Source organism: Acanthochromis polyacanthus, chromosome 19 (genome assembly GCF_021347895.1).
Source record: "Acanthochromis polyacanthus isolate Apoly-LR-REF ecotype Palm Island chromosome 19, KAUST_Apoly_ChrSc, whole genome shotgun sequence".
NCBI classification, from domain to species: Eukaryota; Metazoa; Chordata; class Actinopteri; family Pomacentridae; genus Acanthochromis; species Acanthochromis polyacanthus.
Genome location: NC_067131.1, coordinates 15,353,935 through 15,372,734, shown reverse-complemented (window position 1 = coordinate 15,372,734; position 18,800 = coordinate 15,353,935). Strand labels below are relative to the sequence as shown.

Sequence of the window (18,800 nt, the reverse complement as noted above, 5' to 3'; positions counted from 1 at the left end):
ATAACTACTTTCTCCAAAGGTGACTTAAAAATCATCCTGAAGTTTGAGCAGACAGAAAACTCAATTTTTTTGTTTTTGATGAGAGGTTATAGCACAGCATATTGAAAGACAGCTGGGACACAGTGTGATGTAAGAGCAGCATTTATCGGTGCAAGAATACTTGACCCAATAATATTAAAAACATCACTGAGCAGTGGAGAGGGAACACTGTGTGTACGGAACAGTTTGTACGCTGCAAACGCTGAACCACCTCTGATACCGGCTCAAAATGATCATAACATAACAAGTTGTCTCAGAGTGTTTTACCAAAGATAGACCCTTATACTTTTATTACAGAGAGGAACCCAATCCGTGGTGTGAGCAACAAAATATTTATCACAGCCAGTTAGAATTATTCAGTTAAACCTTTGTGATTTCACTTTGAGATATTATTACCACACACAGACAACAGAAAATAATTAATTTACTTCGCCCTCCTTCTTTTCAGGCTCTCTTGTCCCTTGGAATGTCTCCAGACCTCAAAGACCGCTGTGGCCTGACCCCGCTGTACCACACTGTGCTGACAGGGGGAGACACCTCCTGCTGTGAGACTTTGCTCTATTACAGGGCGAGGCTGGGGACGAGGGATGAGAATGGCTGGGATGAGACCCATCAGGTAAACCCATATTATGAACTCTAAAACAAGTCAATCAATCCGTCTGCCTGCCTTAACTGTTCATGGTTTCCTCTCATATTTTTATGGAAAACTGGTCTTTTCATGTGAACTTAAGCAATGCACCAACATTTCACTGTCTTATTTATGTGTCTGACATCGTACACCATCACCCTCAGTCTCTCTCAGTGTTTAGTTACTCCTCTCTCCTCTCGGCCTTCCTCACTCGTCTCTCCATTCTCTCCCCTTACTCCCCTCCTTCTCTCTTTCCATAGCACAGGGATGAAGAGGAGTTTGGAATGGAAGAAATACATAAGGTACCTTTCATCCCACCATCTCATCATCCCTACCAGCCTTAAGAGGCGAAAGCACTGAGAATTATGATGCAGTTATTATGTAAATAGGGAATGAGGTGACCACATTATTTCCTCAAACATGTCTAAATCGAAGTCATCTCAAGCTGAGCCAAGATCAGAAAGAGCATTGGATATTACCTCTTTCTTGCTGTAAATATGGGTGCATTGCCTACATGATTGTCTCTGTGACATTCTGGTAAATTTGTGTTTGTGCTGCGAGCTGGTTGTCATGGTGTTTTATTTTGAATTTCTTTACTTTGTACGTATCTTGTGATATTTTAGTCCCTGCAGAAAAATATGAGGAAACCTCTCAGGCTGCTGTAAAGCTCATTTCTGTTTTTTTTACTGGTTTTTGTTTCCTTTCTTCTCCACCATTGTGCAATGTAATTGGCTCTTACCTGTTTTTCTGTGAAAGTAATTTTGGGTCTAAATGTGGATGTAAGACATATAATTTCCCTTTCTCTTGCTGTTGCAATGTCTTTCTGTTTTCTCTTTTTCAAACTAATTCTCTTGCACTGTCCTGTCCTCATGCTGTATGAAACCAAACTTATCATTTGAACTTTTCTCCCTCTATCCTTTATAAAACTAACAATTTGTGGATATTTCTATTATACTCTTGACATTATAAGGCTTGCCAGAATGGCTTTGCACAGCACTTGGAGCATCTGCTGTTTTATGGGGCAGACACCACTTCACAAAATGCCTCAGGGAACACTGCACTTCACATCTCTGCCCTGTACAACAAGGTAAGTAGGGAGCATATCCCTTATATGAAACCATTATGCCATAATAATTACTGCTGTTTATTCTAAAGGTGTTAACTGATCACTTTCTCCCTCTAAATGATCAGGAAAGCTGTGTCCGTGTTCTTCTGTACAGGGGAGCAAATAAGGAGGCAAAGAACAAACATGGTCAGACCCCTTTTCAGGTAAATTGCTTGACTGTTAACTACTGTTTGTGTAAAATGTATTTGTAGCGTAGCTTTGAGCAACAATTTTCTTCAAGACAGCTGTAACAATGATATCCAAATCTGGGTTCTCTGTTTGCAGCTATCTGTAATGTCTGGTCACTTTGAACTCGGAGAAATCATCAAAAACCACAAAGATTCTGACATAGGTATGCTTTCCTGGTAAAACTGTCTGAAGTGTTACAGTCAGTTCCCAACACCTGCCTGCCTTGTGATTTCCCAAATTTGTTGTGTATATGCCCCGACAATATGTTTTCTTTCCCTTGACAATCTGCCTAATTTCTCCCTCCCTTTCCCTGCTGTCACATCAAACACTATCACTCTTCTTGTACCTTCACCACAACCCTCACCACATCTTCAGTGCCCTTTTTGGAATCACCAAAGTTTGTTCCCAAGCGAAAAGAGAGCTCCCACACCCTGCCTCTCCCTTCACATCTTTCCCATCCCCTCCTGCGTGCTAATAGCGACAACACCATGACCCAGTCCGACCCTCTGGCCCTCCCCATCAAGGCTGCAACCAACCCCAACCCAGTACAGGTACTGAGCACCTTCAGGTGGATGCTCATCTTTGTGATCTTTGATATGCTGCCATTGCTTTCTCAGTCTTTTATGCATAATATGTTACTGCATCAGTTTGATGCTCTGTCACTATGGAACAATGTGTGTTTTGCAGGGCCAGCGCAGAGCCTCCATCGGCGTGAGAAGCTCCAGCAGCCCCAGAACTCGTACTCGCTCCCCCTCCAGAGGAAGAGGAGGCCAAAGCGACACAGAGGAGAGGCACCGGCAGCCACGGGGGAGACAGGTGTAAGGAGCCTTTAAACAGAAGATTTAATGTGCAAAAGATAAGGACACTGCAGGGATCTAATTCTGACCAAGTCCTTTAAGGTCAATCAGCAGAAGGGAGTCACTCATCTTTAGTTACCAGCAGCTGTATGCAAAGCTGCATACTGTGCTCTATTTTTAGCTCCAAATATGTTAAATATTTTAAGTGCAGTGTGAATGGACAGTGTTTTTTATTAAACCCTGAAAAAAAGGTTTAAAAATGTCAGAAACACGAGTCTACAGCCACATTTGTATCTCACTGAAGCTCAAGAATGGAAAAAGTATTCAAATCCTTTATTTAAGTAAAGCAGCAATAGAGCAATGTAATACTCCATTACAAATAGAATCTTGCTTGAAAAATCTAGCTAAAGTAAATGCATCAATATTAGTAGTGAAATGTCGTTAAAGTATTAAAGTGAAAGTTCTGGTTTGGTCTCTCTGACTGATGTGTTATTTTGTATGACAGCATTAGAGTATTAATAGTGAACCATTAGTGTGTCAGCAGCATGTTACTATTGTAGCAGCTGTGGTTTGAACTACTTCATATACAGCTGTATATATTGTACATGAGCAGCTGGCAAATCTGAGGGCTCATCAGATGATTAATGTTAGTGTAAAGAAAAACAAAGTTTGAAAACACATTTTTTTTCTCTAATCTTTCATTTTTTTGTGAGATATTGGATCATTTAAACATTTACTGAGGTGATAACGTGTTTAGAGGACGTTTAGAGAGAAAAGCCACTGTTTCAGATGCCTTGAACATCTCATAGACATTTGAAATATGATCCTGACAACACACTGGTTTTTAAAAGATGTCAGAATCCAAAAGGATTTGGAACAACTCATTTAATCTTCTTCAACAATCAGTTTTATTTAAAACCTTTTATTGTCTACTGTCAAATCTTTATCTAAGAGTAACACAAAAGTAATGCAGCGGAGTTGAATGTTCAATTTTAACTTCTGAAATGTAGCATAGAAACACTTGAGTTAAATATAAGTACCTCAAAATTATGCTTAAGTACAATATTTGAATGTATGTACTTTACACCACTAATGATGCTGTGCTTTCAGCTAAATGTTACTGTCAGTATGCTTATAATTGAGCAATGGCAGTGTTAACATGCAGATGTCTACTGTGTTCACTGTTTCTGCTTAGTGTCTTATTCATGCTAACATTTGATGATTAGCAATAAATACCAAGTGCAGCTGAATTCACTTAGTTTTGTACGGCTGGACAAATTAATTAAGTCCAACAACTGAAGTGATGATCGTCCAAGATGTGCTCAATCACTCAAATTATTAAGATTCAGCCCTAGTTACTTTAAAAATGAAGATTTTTACACACTGGATAATAAAACAAGTTTTAAAAATTCAACACATAATTGAAGATTAAACCAGTAGTTTCCCTACTTTTTTTACTCTTTAGGTAAAGCAGTGTGTAATCGGGGTTACATTTCAGATGTCTATGAGTTGTTATAGTGATTTTTCCCTCTAAAATTCTCACATGGTTTTTATAAATGTTCAAATGGTCCAATATCTCACCAAAAGTCAGCGAGTCCAAAACTGAAAACAGATTTGTATATCAGAACTGATATTTCTTGTTTCCTCCCCTGTTAATCGTCTAATGGCCCCCAAGATATATGTGCTGTCTCTATATAAATGTGGATATAAAATAACTCAAACTGGCTCCACCTGCAGCAGCTACAACAATAACATGCTGCTGATGCACTGGAGCAATATGATTAATAACAATATTAATCACTTATCAGCCCAGTGGCCCAAACCAGTACTTTTACTTTAATCATTTGCCTACATTTTACTGCTAATACTTATGTATTTTATATGCTTGCTTTAGTAGGTTTTGAATACTGCTTCCATTGCTGTTGGTCATCAGAATCATTCATATTTATTATGTAGTAACTACAAACGTCTGAATGAATTTTTTCCCTGATTCACTGAACATTTTTTGAGAAGCTTAGTCCAGACCAAAGCAGTGGATGATCCCAATAAATTGAAATTAGCACAGTTAAAAATAAACAAATAAATCTTTGGTGATACAAAATGTATAATACTTGCTTTATGTCACAGTATTCCAAAATTGCCACTTAAATTACATCCAATGCATGCTTTTCAATATTTCCAATTAATAAACTTCCAATGACACTACTAATTAATGTGTAAACTAAATGACATTAATTGTTGTTTATGTTAATTTCTTGTTTTGTATTTGCTACAGTTATTTAAATTTAATATTGCCATTATTGCGCAGAATAAACTCACAGTGGCTGTCAGAATTGTTACTTTCTATACACCTGACATACTGAATGTGAGACGCTGTGAGTAAATACAAGACTGCCGCCTGCATTCTGACTGTGGCTGTGACTGATTAGTATGACTCAGCTCCTGACTGTCTCCGATGTAGCCTGACAAGCTGTATGTCATCCCACTTGTTTATCACAGTGTGAAACTTATCTCAGTATTTTGTTATAGACTCTCTCCCTCCTCCTCCTCCCTCTGCAGTGCGACCTCGGCGGGCAGCGGGGGCGCTCAGATGAAGCGTATGTACAGTGCAGTTCCAGGACGAGTGTATGTAGCCACTCGTGCCCACTCTGCTAGTGGAGACAGAGAGCTCTCGCTTAGCAAAGGGGACAAAGTTAAAGGTGAGAACTGTCAACGCTTTCACACCGTGAAATAATACAATACAAAACAGTTTAACCCTCCGAACCCCAAGCAGTTTCGAGGCTCTTGTCGTATTTGGTGCTCACTGTGGGCTCATTTTTCACTGAAAAAGAAAGCTCTGCACCTCTATGGATATAGAACAACATTAGAATTTGAGAGAACTCTAAAGTGTCTGTTGCGCATAAAAAAATTTTTGTGGAAAATTAAAGTTAAATTTCTCTGATTACTTAGTTCCCAAAAAAATTAAATGCTGCCCACATGTGCTACTAATACTGAAAAGAGATTTTACTTACTATAAGTATTTTACTATATAATTCATAAAAGTGGCTCTGAATTTTTGCTGTTGTGAGCTACAACCACTACTCAGTCACATAAGTGATGGTTGCAGCTGACAAGAGCACAATTTCTTTCTTTCTTTCTTTCTTTCTTTCTTTCTTTCTTTCTTTCTTTCTTTCTTTCTCTCTAAACACAATTTGATGACGACACACATTCTATTATGGACATTTTTTTTAAATGAGACATGTAGAATGAAGTGATTTTGATGTATATTCAAGATTTTAATACTGTGTTTGGTTAAGTATTGTGGTTTAATGGTAATGAGGAGTTAAAAAAAAACAGTTGAATGTCTGAAAATTCTTTCTGTTTTTGCAAATTCTGATAAATTGTGCAAGTTCGGTAATTTAAAAAAAACATAGAACACGCCTTTCAAACCCACCGGTGACTTTCTGAGGTTGTAATACTGTTATCAAAAAATTAAAAAGTGCCTTTGTAATCATGTTGTTGTTTAACTGTGAAATGAAACAGCATTATTATCAGATGATTAGCTAAACGCTCTGAACTGCAGATAATTGAGTTTAGTGTTCAGATATTACTGGTGCGGCTTTGTTGCAGTTTAATACAGAAAAGTATAAGCCACTGTATCTGAAACATCAACAGCAAGGAGGAGATGTACATAAAGGAGGAGAGGTCTGTAAACAAGAGAAATGAGAAGCATCAGCAGACATTTCCCAATTCACCACAAAGCAATACATGTTCCCAGCTATTCTCAGAGCACTGAACAATATAATGATGAAAGAGGTAGCTGAAGCAAAACAAGTACTTACATGACAGTAGATTTAGCACCAAGCTAAATTCTAGCCATCTATCTATGTGTGTATCTGTTTATGCAGTTATTTATCTGTCCATGTATGTGTCTCAGTGTTAAGTGTAGGAGAAGGAGGATACTGGGAGGGAACAGTGAAAGGTCGCACTGGCTGGTTTCCTTCAGAATGTGTGCAGGAGGTGGCGGCTCCCAGCAAAGACAATCGAACAGGTGAGCTGTGTGTGTTATTACATACTACCATGTCTATAGTAGACTGTTTTTAAAGCCCCTTTGAGACATGCAGTTATTTTTTAGTCCAGGAATTGATAAAACCCCTTTAACCTCACCTTTGTGTGTTAAAGTTACAGCAGGCTTTTTTTCCAATGAAAATTATCCCTTCCTTCCTTCAAATGGCTTAGACATAACACTATACAGGAGCTTCTGTTAGAACGTGCAGATCTATGAAGCCTCTGCCTGTCTTCACTCACTGCAGTTCAGCAAACCAGCTCACTTATTACCCTCTTAGAACACTGTCAAACCACTCTACACTACACAATGGCACGTTGCAAGAAGAACAGTGATGCAAAGAGCTCCACCTTGCAAGCCGACAATACTGGCTCTTCAGATTTGTTATGTGTGAAGTCCTGGAAGTCAGTTATCAGTACGCTGCAGCTCCAAGGTGGAAATGCTCCACCATGGCATTCGCTGTCTATTGGAAAGACATGTTAGCAAAGTAAAAAACTAGATTTGTGAACATAGCTCCTCATTGCAGGCTTGCATGGTAAATCTACTATACAACCAATCGCTAAAGAATCTTCAGATATCACAGGAAAATTACGTTAATGACTTGCCTGCTCTAAAGAAGAATGGCAAGCTCGGAATATAGAATTTATCGGATATATCTCTAGTTCTACGAATCGGATTTGCCAGTATTATGACATGCTTAATGCATTTACTGTCAAAATCTCTTTGTTTGTTGATGTTTTTGCTCTCATCTCTCTCATTTACTCAAAAGGTGTGTTAACGAGATGCATATAAAAATAGCGCATATATTGGAGAAGAGGCGTGCTGGAAAATGGGTTACATATTTCCTGAGGCTGGAATTATCCTTTGAATCATTGTTGCACCCAACGCATGTCACACTCATGTTTGCCAGCAGGCCCTTTAGCAGCCCATAGTGGTACATGTACAGTTTTTTTCTATTTCTCCCTATTTCATCTGCTGCAGTGTTCACACAGTGAACAAACCATATGCCATGTTGGAGACACAAAAGCAGGGTGTAAATATTCATTCATATGTCTGTTGTGCTGCAGACACAACACTTCTGCAAAAAGACGGAGAGGGTGTCATGACGGAAGCTGAAAGTTTAAATTGGACATATGTTTTGCCTGCATGCGCCTTGCAGAGACCCGCAGTGAGAAAGCCAAGAGGAAGCTTTTCCGTAACGTCACTGTCGGAGCCTACGATGGCACGGATGGCCCCAGGTAAGAAAAGCTGCAGTGACTCCAGCAGTGATCGGTCAAAAGAGCACCAGTCTATAAGTAAGTTAGAGCTAAAACAGTAATCTATCTGCTTCAGTCCTGCTGTAAATCAAGCTGCCCTGAAGTAAAACAGTGTTCTGTGAATTCTAAAATGCTGGAAAAATGTAAATGTGATAGAGCTCTCACTGGATGCATGCTGGGTGTGGAAAATAGATGGATTAATAAAACTAAGCCTGAGTGGCTGCTGCCTCTGATGTAGTTTTGGATTGTCACATTAGTGTGGGCAGCAAATGAACTGTCTGCTGTCTGTTTATCACTGCAAGGCAAGACTGTGAGGCCAGTCAAGGTGATTGAAATACACTGCTGGTTCGTGGGCTACAATAGGTTTATTGTGTGTGTGTGCAGAATGTGTGTTTATGTGCTCACTTGTTTCACCTATTGCGCTTTGATGTCTTCCTGCTCGCTGTATGCGTCTGTTTTCTGCTGATGCTGAACTGGGCTTGTTCTGTATTGTTGTGCCGCGTGAACACGTCACCGCTTAAAAGAACAAAGAGCAGCCATGTCATTCTCAGCTCGTCCCCTTTTGACTCCACCAAACATATGCGCTTGTCTCTTTGATACTTCCATCCCCATGCTTCTATCTCCCCTTCTTGTTGCTTGTGTACGCTGAGCGCAATAATGATATAATGAAAGGAAGAGGGGAGTTTCTGCAGTTCTTCAGTGGCTTCTATCTCGAGCTGCAGCTCAGCCCTGGGCTATGCAGCTATGTATGTTTGTTTGAAGTTAGTGTGCATGTGAATGTGAAAGTGGTTGTGTCTTTGTGTGTACATACATCATCCAGCTGATGAGTCATGAGGAGGCTGAAGCACTGGTTAGGTCCCTGGGCTAGTGAGAGGGACTTACTAGTTGCCATCCCGAGGTTTTACAGCCTCTTACGCATCACGGCTGACATTGCCGTTGTGCTGAGCAGCTTTCACTGTCATTCAAAAAAAAAAAAGAAAGACATTCACTTTAATGCAGCTGCACTTGTGTTCCAAATGGAGACAGCAGCCACTGGGGTTATATTACCTGTGCTAAGTTGGTTAAGCGTAATTGCAGAGCTGTGGTGAAGTGGTCCTCAATTAAGAGCAAGGTGATCCAGAGCATGTTCTGTCACTGCAGCTAGGCATTTGGGAGAATGTCAATTACCGTTTCAGAGGGAGATGGAGAGAAGAAGAGTGTTTGTTCGCCTGGATGCTGATGACAGCTCTGCTTTTGAGGAGAGGAGGGAGCAAAGTTGGCAAATATGTGTGCGTGTGCCAGTGAATCCAGGGTGGGAATCAGCTGTTAGCATATCTGTGATAAACCAGTCTGGTGATGTGCAAATGCAAGCACTGTCTCCCCCCTGTGTTACATTTATACCCATCCCCCGCATCCCCACCCCACAGATTCATCTCCATCTCCCCTATTTCTCAACCAAACCCTCATCCAGCACACGCTCTCTCTTTCTGACCATCGCTGGCATCCTCATCCCTCTCTCTCTTTCTCTCTCTGCCTTTCTTTCACATTGTCGTTCTCTTGTCTGAAGTACGCCGGGTGCAGACCATCGCGCTCTCTCTCTTTCTCCCTCTGATTCCCCACCTTCCTTGCTCTCTCTCTCCTCCACTCTCGCGGCTCTCTCCGGCTGAGCTCTTGCTGGGAGGAGGAGGAGGGAGGCAGCAGGAGGAGGAGGAGGAGGGAGGTGGAGGTGGTGGTGGAGAGCGCGCGAGAGAGAGAGAGAGAGGAGGGGGGGACATGGCAATGGGGGGATGCGGAGAGAGAGATTTCTCTCTCTCCCTCTCTTCTTCGTGGCCGTCACTGGGCCCCAGAAACAGGAGCGTGTGGTTCATTTACAGGTAGCGGCTGTTTCCTCATTCATTGGCTGGCTATGGATGTGAGGAGAGGACAATGGAGAGAGGGGAGAGGTAGATGATGCTATTGAGAGGCCGTGCCTTTTCAAAGACAGACTAATAAGCTATGTATTCTGTGTGTGCGTGTGTGTCTTTGAGTGTGTGTGCGTGTGTGTCTTTGAGTGTGTGTGTGTGTGTGTCTTTGAGTGTGTGTGTGTGTGTGTGTGTGCGCGCGCGCGAATGCGTGCGTGTGTCTTAAATTCATATTTTCCCTAATGCATGTGCAAATCTCTGGGACGGAAGTAGCTATTGAATGGAGACTCTGCAGCATGTTTATTTCTGTGTCTTCCTCTCCGTATGTCTTTGAACACCGTGTATGTGTGTGTGTTAGTGCATGAAAGAGAGCACATATTGATGCATTTCAGTCAGACAGTGTGGGTGTATTTCATTCTCTTTGAGTCATGATTTCTTTAAGCAGATATTTTTAATTCACCAGGACCTCCCATTTATCCCTGTTAAATGCTATTGTCACATCCCGTCTTCTTTTAATGTATTTCACTGTGTCATAAAAAAATGTGTGGTATCTTAACTGTACAGAGGGATGAAATTGAACAAGCCAGAAAATGGCAAGAGTGCGGTTTTTCGGTTCCTTTTGAGCTCTAATTCGAGATACCAGTCATTTCTGTGCATGTTTCTGTCTGTGCATGCATTTGTCTTGATGTGCGCGTGCATGTGACTACATACACTGAAAAAACATATGTGGTCTTCACATATAAGGGTGTATGTCATAGTGCTTGCTGTGGGAGTGTCTTCCCTCTACATGTATTCATGTGCTGCTCATCCATCTACCGTGTCTCCAACCACAGTGTGTCACTAACATCTGTCAAGTGCTTTCACTTGTGCTGTATGGGTAATGTCCCCACATAGCCAACCTATTTGCATGTACATTCAGCAGGTGAATGGTTAAAAAGCTGCCTTTTTTCTCAGTGATTGTGGATAGAAGAGAGGATGACTCAGGAGGGTACATAATAACTCTAGTCTCTAGTAGGCTTACAGCTTCATTGCAGCCAGTTCAGAGAGAGCATGTCCTACTAGCCAGCAGCAATTAACCGTGGACTGGGGATGATGCTTTTTATGGTCCTTCTTGGTTGGGCCATGGTGGTCACTGTAGCCACCGATGAGTGGAATAGATGTAACAATGTAAAGGAAATCCAGTGTGTTACTGTGAGCCAGCAGTGTAACTTAGAGGCACCCGGAGGACCACCGGGGCCACATTTCCCCCGTTCACAAGCGGATGGATGGCGAGCCCGATAGATCTGTCCACCCACTCTGTGTTACTTTGATCCTTAGAGAGGGAAAGCATGATGGAGGACAGGGTGAGAGAAAAAGGAATGAGGTGTGAGGAGCAGATGGCTGGAAGGCGGCTGTGCGTTGGCGAAACAGTAACATTGATGGAGAACACACAAGGGATGGACCTCAGTAGGGGAAACTGGGCATCGTCTGTTCAGTGCTAAAGTTACGGCTCGATGTCGAAGTCTGGATCTTCTGGCCTGCAGGCCAACGCTCATGACTCTGCTGTGCCTCTGTGCCTCTGCAACCAAACTTTGTTTAATATATGCTCGGATCAAATACACACGAACTTGCAGAGTCTGTACTGTAAGAGACAATGTGGACTAAAATATTATTCTGTTATTGTTGTTTTAATGCCAGTGGGTGTTACTGAAGTGGTTGAGGCAGAATGGAGTTGGAGGGACTCGATGCTTTGCCAGACATAAAAAAATGCATTATGTCTGCTGCCTCCAACTTAAAACTGAACAAAAATATTGCCTTTTAAATGTTAACTTTTTTTTCTAAGACGTCATATGGGATAGTTACCCTGAGGTTACCCTGGCTGCAGACCTTATTGCTCAGCAGTCAATCATAAAGTATTTTTTTTATAGTTTATGTTGGCTTTATTGCCACTGTGTGAGATTTGGATCCAGAAATTCCCCCATACATTTTCTGCTTCTCATGAAGGTTTTGGTATGAATTCACACACATTTGCCCAAACTTCCCATTTAAAAGAGGGAGGGGAAAAAAAATTTCCCAATGGAAATTCTGTCCTTGAGCTTACCCACAGCAGTTTTACTGCATTGTTTTGGCAGTCAAGCTATCACTATAAATAAAGACAATCCTTCGATCAGGCCAGTCGTCCTGTTCGCTTACAGTTGAGCCCCTCTAGGAAATCAAGTCCTTTGATTTGATTTCAGTTGGAGTGTCAGTTTGAGTTAACTTGAGGAGCACAAACGAACAGAGAAATGAGCTGCCTATGAAAGAAATATCTGGAATTCCTCTTAAATCATACAGCTCTGTTCAAGTCCCGGGGCTCTTTACCAACAGAGGCAGGATGAATTGACATTGTTAGAAAGTCAAGTCCACAAATGAGTCATGAGATGTGGCTGTGTGAGGCAGTGTGGAGTCCATTTAACCAGTCCTATATTAGAGAAAGTCTAGTAAAGCAGCGTGGCCAAATGTCCCAGACATGGTAATAGAATAATGAAGGCGCTTGCTGAGCCACAACTCTAACCGTCACATAATAAGATTGCATCACGACTGTCTGTGATTGCTGTTTCTGTCCTCTCAGGCTGTAGCCTTTAAGCAAGAGGATCTGTTTGTAGGGAGAGATTAGAGGCTTGTCCGACTTCTTCTCGTACATAATTTGAAGTGTCATGTATGACCAGTAGTGCTGCACAGGAGTCAGTGAAGCAGTATCCTTGCAAAAGCTGCCAGAGGCGGTGGAAGCTAATGCAGCGATTTAGGTGTATTTAGAAGTTTCCATTATCAGTATATATGCACATTTTGGTAATGTGCCGTTCCCTCTGGCCCAGTGCTCGTCAGCTCTAGCTGGATTTTGCCAGTAGTATGGAATGTCATGTCATATGCAATTCCTCCCATTGTGACACTAACTGTATCCCTGCCATCAACCCCTCTGTGCACCAGTGCTTTTTGTATGATATTCTCAAGCCAACCGATCTTTTGCTGCAGTGTGATTTCATAATGTGATGCAGTATAGCTGTTTTCCTCATTGAGAAAATGTGTTATTTGCATCACAATAAGACTTGTTTTTGTTGCTCTAGAAGTCATATAGCTCTCCCTCTCTCCATTTTTCTCTTTTTTACCCTGTCTCTCTTCATCCTCTTTTCCCCTTCTCCTGTGCTCCCGCTTTACTCTCTTTAAGTGACTACATCATTAAGGAGAAGACAGTGCTCCTACAGAAGAAAGACAATGAAGGCTTTGGCTTTGTGCTTAGGGGAGCCAAAGGTGAGCTTCTTCATTACCAATTCCACATTTCTGTATTTTAATCCCTCTATTCCTACGTCATTTTCAAATCCATGTTGCTCCAATCTGGGTCCACTCATTGCCAACCTATTTGTCTTATCCTTTACAGCTCAGACTCCCATAGAGGAGTTCACTCCAACGCCAGCATTCCCCGCGCTGCAGTACCTGGAGTCTGTTGATGAGGGGGGCGTGGCGTGGAGAGCGGGTCTGAGGATGGGGGATTTCCTCATCGAGGTGTGAACTAACACGCAGCCTAAACCCAAAACTGAACCTAATCTCAAGTCCTGACTTTTACTAACGCAGTTAATCCAGAACCCACATTTAGATGAAGCCTAAAAACATCCCAACTACTCATGTGCCTTGCACAACTGGAACAATTTTATTGTTTGGTGGCGTATATTTGTCATTTCCAACTGAAAAGGAGAAAATTCTAGCCTAGCCGCGCTAGACCCAGGTCTGAAGGCACAAGGGTCTAGGAACTCTCGACAGGGAGGGAGGCGGGCTAAAAGGTTGTCTTTCAAATCACTCTGCAGCAATTGGGTAGGTATACAGCCAATCAGCGCAACGAATAGGCTGACGGAGTTCCTAGAGCGCCGGAAATCAGAGGATGAGGGAGTTCGGTGAAGCCTTATTTATACAGTCAATGGGTGAAGCTCAAGTATATTACAGATATGTTAACAGAAAGATCATTCAGAGTCGTGCTAATGGAGCTCAACGACTGTTGTCGACCCTGGCAGAGAATTAAATTCGTTGCCGTGGGTTGTCTATCACGGCTAGGCTAGTTGTTTCCAGTTGTTTCTGTCAGAATCATCGCGCATCTGTCGTCACTTAGTTACGCCCGCCTTCTGACTCTACACTTCATGGTGATTCGTCGGCCAGTTTTAGGAGCATCCAACCTCGAGGCTTACCGAGGGTAACTAGACCCACCCTGGCAGAGAATTAAATTCGTTGCCGTGGGTTGTCTAGCGCGGCTAGGCTGAGAGAATTCAAGGACTATACAGGAGGAAGTCTGTTTTGAAAGAGAAGACTGATTGCTCATTATGCAGCAATCACAACAAGCTACTGGACACACAGTATAAAGTTGTTTTTTTTCTGGAGAAAATGAAATTTTCTCTTCAGTAAGCATGTCCATGTGATGCTTTTTTTTTATGCTAGAAGACACTTTATAAACAAAAATAAGCAACCATGGCTGAGCATTTTCACCTTGAAACTGTCGTGCACTGAAGATAAAGACACAGATTCAAACAGCCAGTATCTTAACTGTAAAAAACCTAAGAAACCAAACCTGTTGGTTTGCAGGATGGGACTTTCTGCATCATGTTTGAAACAGTTTCTGGTTCTAACATGTCTGCTGATTTATTCCAAGACTAAAACTTTGCATTGTGTAGCGTAGAGTAGTTTTACAGTGTTGAATTTAGTCAGGAAGTCTGATTCACAGAAATACGTTTTTCAAGGTTTAATCAATGACCCGAGGATCACCTGTCCTTTCTTCACTGTTCACTAACTGAATGCAACAAGTCTAGGGCAAGTTCCTTTAACAATATCAATAGTAACTTTCAGGGAAAAAACAGATAGGGTGAGATGAATTGGGTTTTTACTTAGAGTTGGTTAGAGGCTGTTGTACTTGTAGCCACTGTTCCTCATCAACAAAGCACCAGCAGTTCAGTCAACATCTCTCGCTCCATTTTGTACCTTTCAAAGTTCCTGTGTGCTGCCTTGAAAACTCAAAATGGTGATTGTCAAACCTCCATTACAGCTGACACATACTGCTAATTGGTATTCAAGCTAATATGAGTCACTTATGGAGCTGCTCAAGCTTTTGGAGCTGTGATTTACTTTAGCTGCTTCCCAAATTGCTGGTGCACCTGTCCAAAATCCTGCCAAATTATGTATGTTTAATGCTAAACAACAAATGCCACAACATGGAAAGCCACAGTCTAAACTTGAATATGCATTCAGTCCTTCTGCATGTCCGTGTCTGTCAGGTTAACGGCCAGAATGTGGTGAAGGTTGGTCATCGGCAGGTGGTCAACATGATCCGGCAGGGCGGCAACAGTCTCATGGTCAAAGTTGTGATGGTTGCTCGGAACCCTGAGCTGGAGGACACGGCTCGAAAAAGAGGTAAGAGTCAGATTCTCCTTGTATGTCGTTTCCATCCTATGTTTATGATGTGACGATAAAGCTGATTGTGTGTTTACTTCATCCTGCAAGTCTCCTGCAATGTGGTTGTCATTGGTGACTGCATGTTTATACAAGAATCCTAAACATTAAGTCTGCATTTGGCTGGCTTCCCTTGGCAGCCCCGCAGCAGACTAAAAGACTGACTCCTCCTGCCATTGCCCTGCGCTCCAAGTCAATGACATCAGAGCTGGAAGACATGGGTAAGATGACAGAGAGGACAAAGGACTGAAACAAAAAAAATCTAATTTATGTCTCTCCATTGCTTTGTTGTTCTTGGGGTTTACACTGAAGTAGCTTCTTTTAGGTGGGTTAGCAGCTTTTCTGCAGAAGGAGGGTACAGTTCCACGGTGCGATTAGGGAAACACAGCATTAAATATTAACCGAGTTGATGCAGAGGGCCAAGAAAATTATCCAGTAAGGTGCAATTTCCTTTTTTCCACCAGCAGTAGCTTGATGGAGAAGGAGTCTTTTGATTAATTTACACTTTTGATTTTAAGAAGGAAGGTGATAATTAAACAGTGAGGTTAGGAGATACAAAAACAACTGCATGTTGTGAAATCATACTTTTCGATTGCTCTCGTCATAAACTCTCTGTTTTTTTTCTTTCCTGAACCAAATGTGCTGCATGCAGTTGACAAAGGTGGGAGAATCACGGATTTATGTGCTCTCATCATCATTTCTGTTCCTATCACCATCCCTCCCATCACATCAGCATTCACACCATCACATGTGTCTGAGTATGTATTTCACCCTTTCATCTGCTTTATACACAAGACTACCTACCAGATCTAGTCACACCTAATTTCTGTTTCCCAAATTATGTATGCAACAGCTGCCTCTCCGTGGAAAAAGAAAGCAGGTGAATATCAGCCTTTATCGTTACCTCCATCAGCCCCTGAGCTTTAATTAAAAGTCAGCCTGTTTGATGCTTCTTTTTTCCTCCTCCTTTTCCAGACTATGAGTCCTCTCAGGGTCCTGATAAGAAGAGGACAGTCTATCAGATGGCGTTAAGTAAGAAATCACTCTCACCGCTCTTGTCATACTGTAAGAGGGTGTTTTTAAATCTTAAGGGGACGTGAGGGTTCTCACTGAAATCCTCCTTTCATGTTTCTTTGTTGTGTTCTCATCCAATACCTCTCTGCCGTTTTTATGCCCTGTCCCTGCTCTGTCTTTATTTCAGATAAACTGGATGAAATCTTGGCTGCTGCCCAACACACTATTACATCAGACAACCAGGGCCAGAGAGGTCATGGAGGCAAGAGGGACCGGAGCAAGAGTATTGTTCCTAATGTCTCTAATGAGGTACTGCTGAGAATCAGCAGGAAATGGTCCTAGTTGTTGTCATTACCCTAACTGGGGGAGTCCTGATTGTTTTGTGGGCACAATTTCTGCAAAATCAAAATATTAACAAATCCTGAACAGCTCTGCATCACTCTCCTTGTCCTGCAGTACAGATTAACATACACAACAGAGCTTCTCCACTGCTTCAAGATGTAGCACGTATTTAGTCATGGAAGTGACTAATGCTTGCAGAAATGATGCCTATCTATAAAGCAGCCAGGTCTTAAGCTTTTTCTTTTTTTTAGCTCTGTGTATTCTCCTGCCCTCACTGCACTTATGAGAAAAATGATTGACAATGAACCACCCACACCAAAACATTTGTTTCAGTATGAGTCAGGTTGTGTCCATTCATCTAAGCTCTGTTGCCTGATACACTGACACCGACTGGTTCTTCTGTATTGCTTTATATAGTACAGTATATCAACTCAATATCAGCTTAACAGCGAATATCAACTTTAAATAAATCTGAGTAAATGTCTTCTCTCTTCTCTTTACTCCCTCCTTCCTTTCAACTTTCTGTTGCCCCCTTTTCTTTGCTGAAAATCCATTTTAAACCTGAAGCAACCCTACGAGCAGCAGTCATCAGTGAGCATGGTACAGCCGGGACCAGGATTTGGCTACAACCAGGCTCATTTTCAACCAGGCCACGGTCCTCAGCACGCAGTCATGATGCGTCAAAAATCTATTGGTAATGACAATTGTCATGGACAGATTTCTTTCAGCTCAAAATTTCAGTTTTTTCTTTGATGAATTTGTAACTGCTTGTGTTTTTGTGCTCAGGTGTAACAGAGGAGGAAAGGCAATACCTCCACCCACCTGCCATGAAGTTGGCTCGCAGCTTGTCAGTGCCAGGACCAGAAGAAATCCCCCCACCTCCTAACACATCTGCACCAGAGCCACCTTTATCTGCGGGCCCTCATCCTGGGAGAGGTCCTGCCATGCCTATACCCCCTGTATCTCAACCCCACTACCAGATCCACTCTCAGCCAGGCCACCCTACTCAAGCCAGCTGGGAGAGGGGAGGAACTGGTGGGATGAACCAGCAGGTCATGGTTCCCACACTCCGCAGACAGTCGGAAGGACTGTGCATCAGAGAGCCAGACGTGCCCAGGAGGGGTGGTGGCAAGATGGGAGGGTTAAGGAGAGGCTACAGCAGTGCTACACCACCAACGAGCGCTAAGCCCAAGGCCCAACAGGCACCACAGCATCACCCGCATGTGCCCAACAGGGAGCAGGTTGGAGGGGCTGGCAGAGGGGTGGCAAGGAGGGGAGGACGGGGTGCCTTGATGAAGCAATCAAAAGTTGAAGACGGACTGAGACAGCATCGGGGAAAGGAGGTGCAGCTAAAGAGAAGAGCTCCATCCCCATCCCCACCATCATTGTCAAAGCACCCTCCACCAGCAGCAGCGGCCGAAGCAGCCAGGGTAGCAGCATGGAGGCTGAGCCCTCTCAGGATGCCGAAGACCAAACTTCCATTGACGCAGCCCCAGACAGCCCCAATACCAGCCTACCCTCACCACTCACCCCCTTGCCACCTCAGCCCCCTATACCCACTTCTTTGCCGTCATCGACTGTTGCAAATTCTGTTTCCTCGCAGCAACACCTGGATAATTTGGATTACACTTCAACCTTAGGGTCAACTTTTGGAGGAGGAGGAGGAGGAGGGGCACGCAGAGAAAGAGAACGTTTCAGAGATATGAGAAGAAAGAGTGCATCTTTCTACCTCTCATCTGAGGAGGATATCCAAGGGGAGGCAGGCGGAGGACTAGGAGAGGCAGGAGGAGCACTAGCGACACGCATCCAGCCTTTACAGGGCTCACAAATGGAAGTACCCACACCTCGACTACGGCCTTCTAAATCTATAGATGAAGGCATGTTTTCTGGAGACAACTATGTCAATTATTCCAGCAGCATGCCCCCAGCCTTTGGCCTGCCTGAGTATTCTTCCCCTATCCTCAGTCAGGATGGCCAGCCCAAGTCAGCTCCATCACTGTATGGCACACAGCCCACTACTACCTTCATCCACCCACTGACGGGAAAAGTTCTGGACCCTT

At 42.8% G+C, this 18,800-nt stretch overlaps 1 protein-coding gene across 2 annotated transcripts in view; it reads left to right on the top strand.

The window, feature by feature from the left end:
* Positions 1-18,501, top strand: part of LOC110949058 (SH3 and multiple ankyrin repeat domains protein 1-like) — a 43,800-nt gene extending 25,299 nt beyond the window's left edge. The window contains exons 8-26 of one of the 2 annotated variants that reach the window (XM_051939088.1): positions 488-655; positions 928-969; positions 1,638-1,754; positions 1,859-1,936; positions 2,058-2,124; positions 2,337-2,512; positions 2,649-2,779; positions 5,318-5,457; positions 6,675-6,788; positions 7,963-8,041; positions 13,124-13,206; positions 13,334-13,458; positions 15,210-15,345; positions 15,525-15,605; positions 16,238-16,264; positions 16,360-16,416; positions 16,586-16,707; positions 17,308-17,434; positions 17,527-18,501. In XM_051939088.1, the coding sequence (XP_051795048.1) occupies positions 488-655; positions 928-969; positions 1,638-1,754; positions 1,859-1,936; positions 2,058-2,124; positions 2,337-2,512; positions 2,649-2,779; positions 5,318-5,457; positions 6,675-6,788; positions 7,963-8,041; positions 13,124-13,206; positions 13,334-13,458; positions 15,210-15,345; positions 15,525-15,605; positions 16,238-16,264; positions 16,360-16,416; positions 16,586-16,707; positions 17,308-17,434; positions 17,527-18,380 (2,724 nt within the window). In that variant the 3' untranslated portion in view covers positions 18,381-18,501. Of the gene's footprint in view, positions 1-487; positions 656-927; positions 970-1,637; positions 1,755-1,858; positions 1,937-2,057; positions 2,125-2,336; positions 2,513-2,648; positions 2,780-5,317; positions 5,458-6,674; positions 6,789-7,962; positions 8,042-13,123; positions 13,207-13,333; positions 13,459-15,209; positions 15,346-15,524; positions 16,046-16,237; positions 16,265-16,359; positions 16,417-16,585; positions 16,708-17,307; positions 17,435-17,526 lie in introns of those variants that run through there. The other variant, XR_007937816.1, reaches the window with a different exon arrangement.
* Positions 18,502-18,800: the final 299 nt, after the last annotated feature.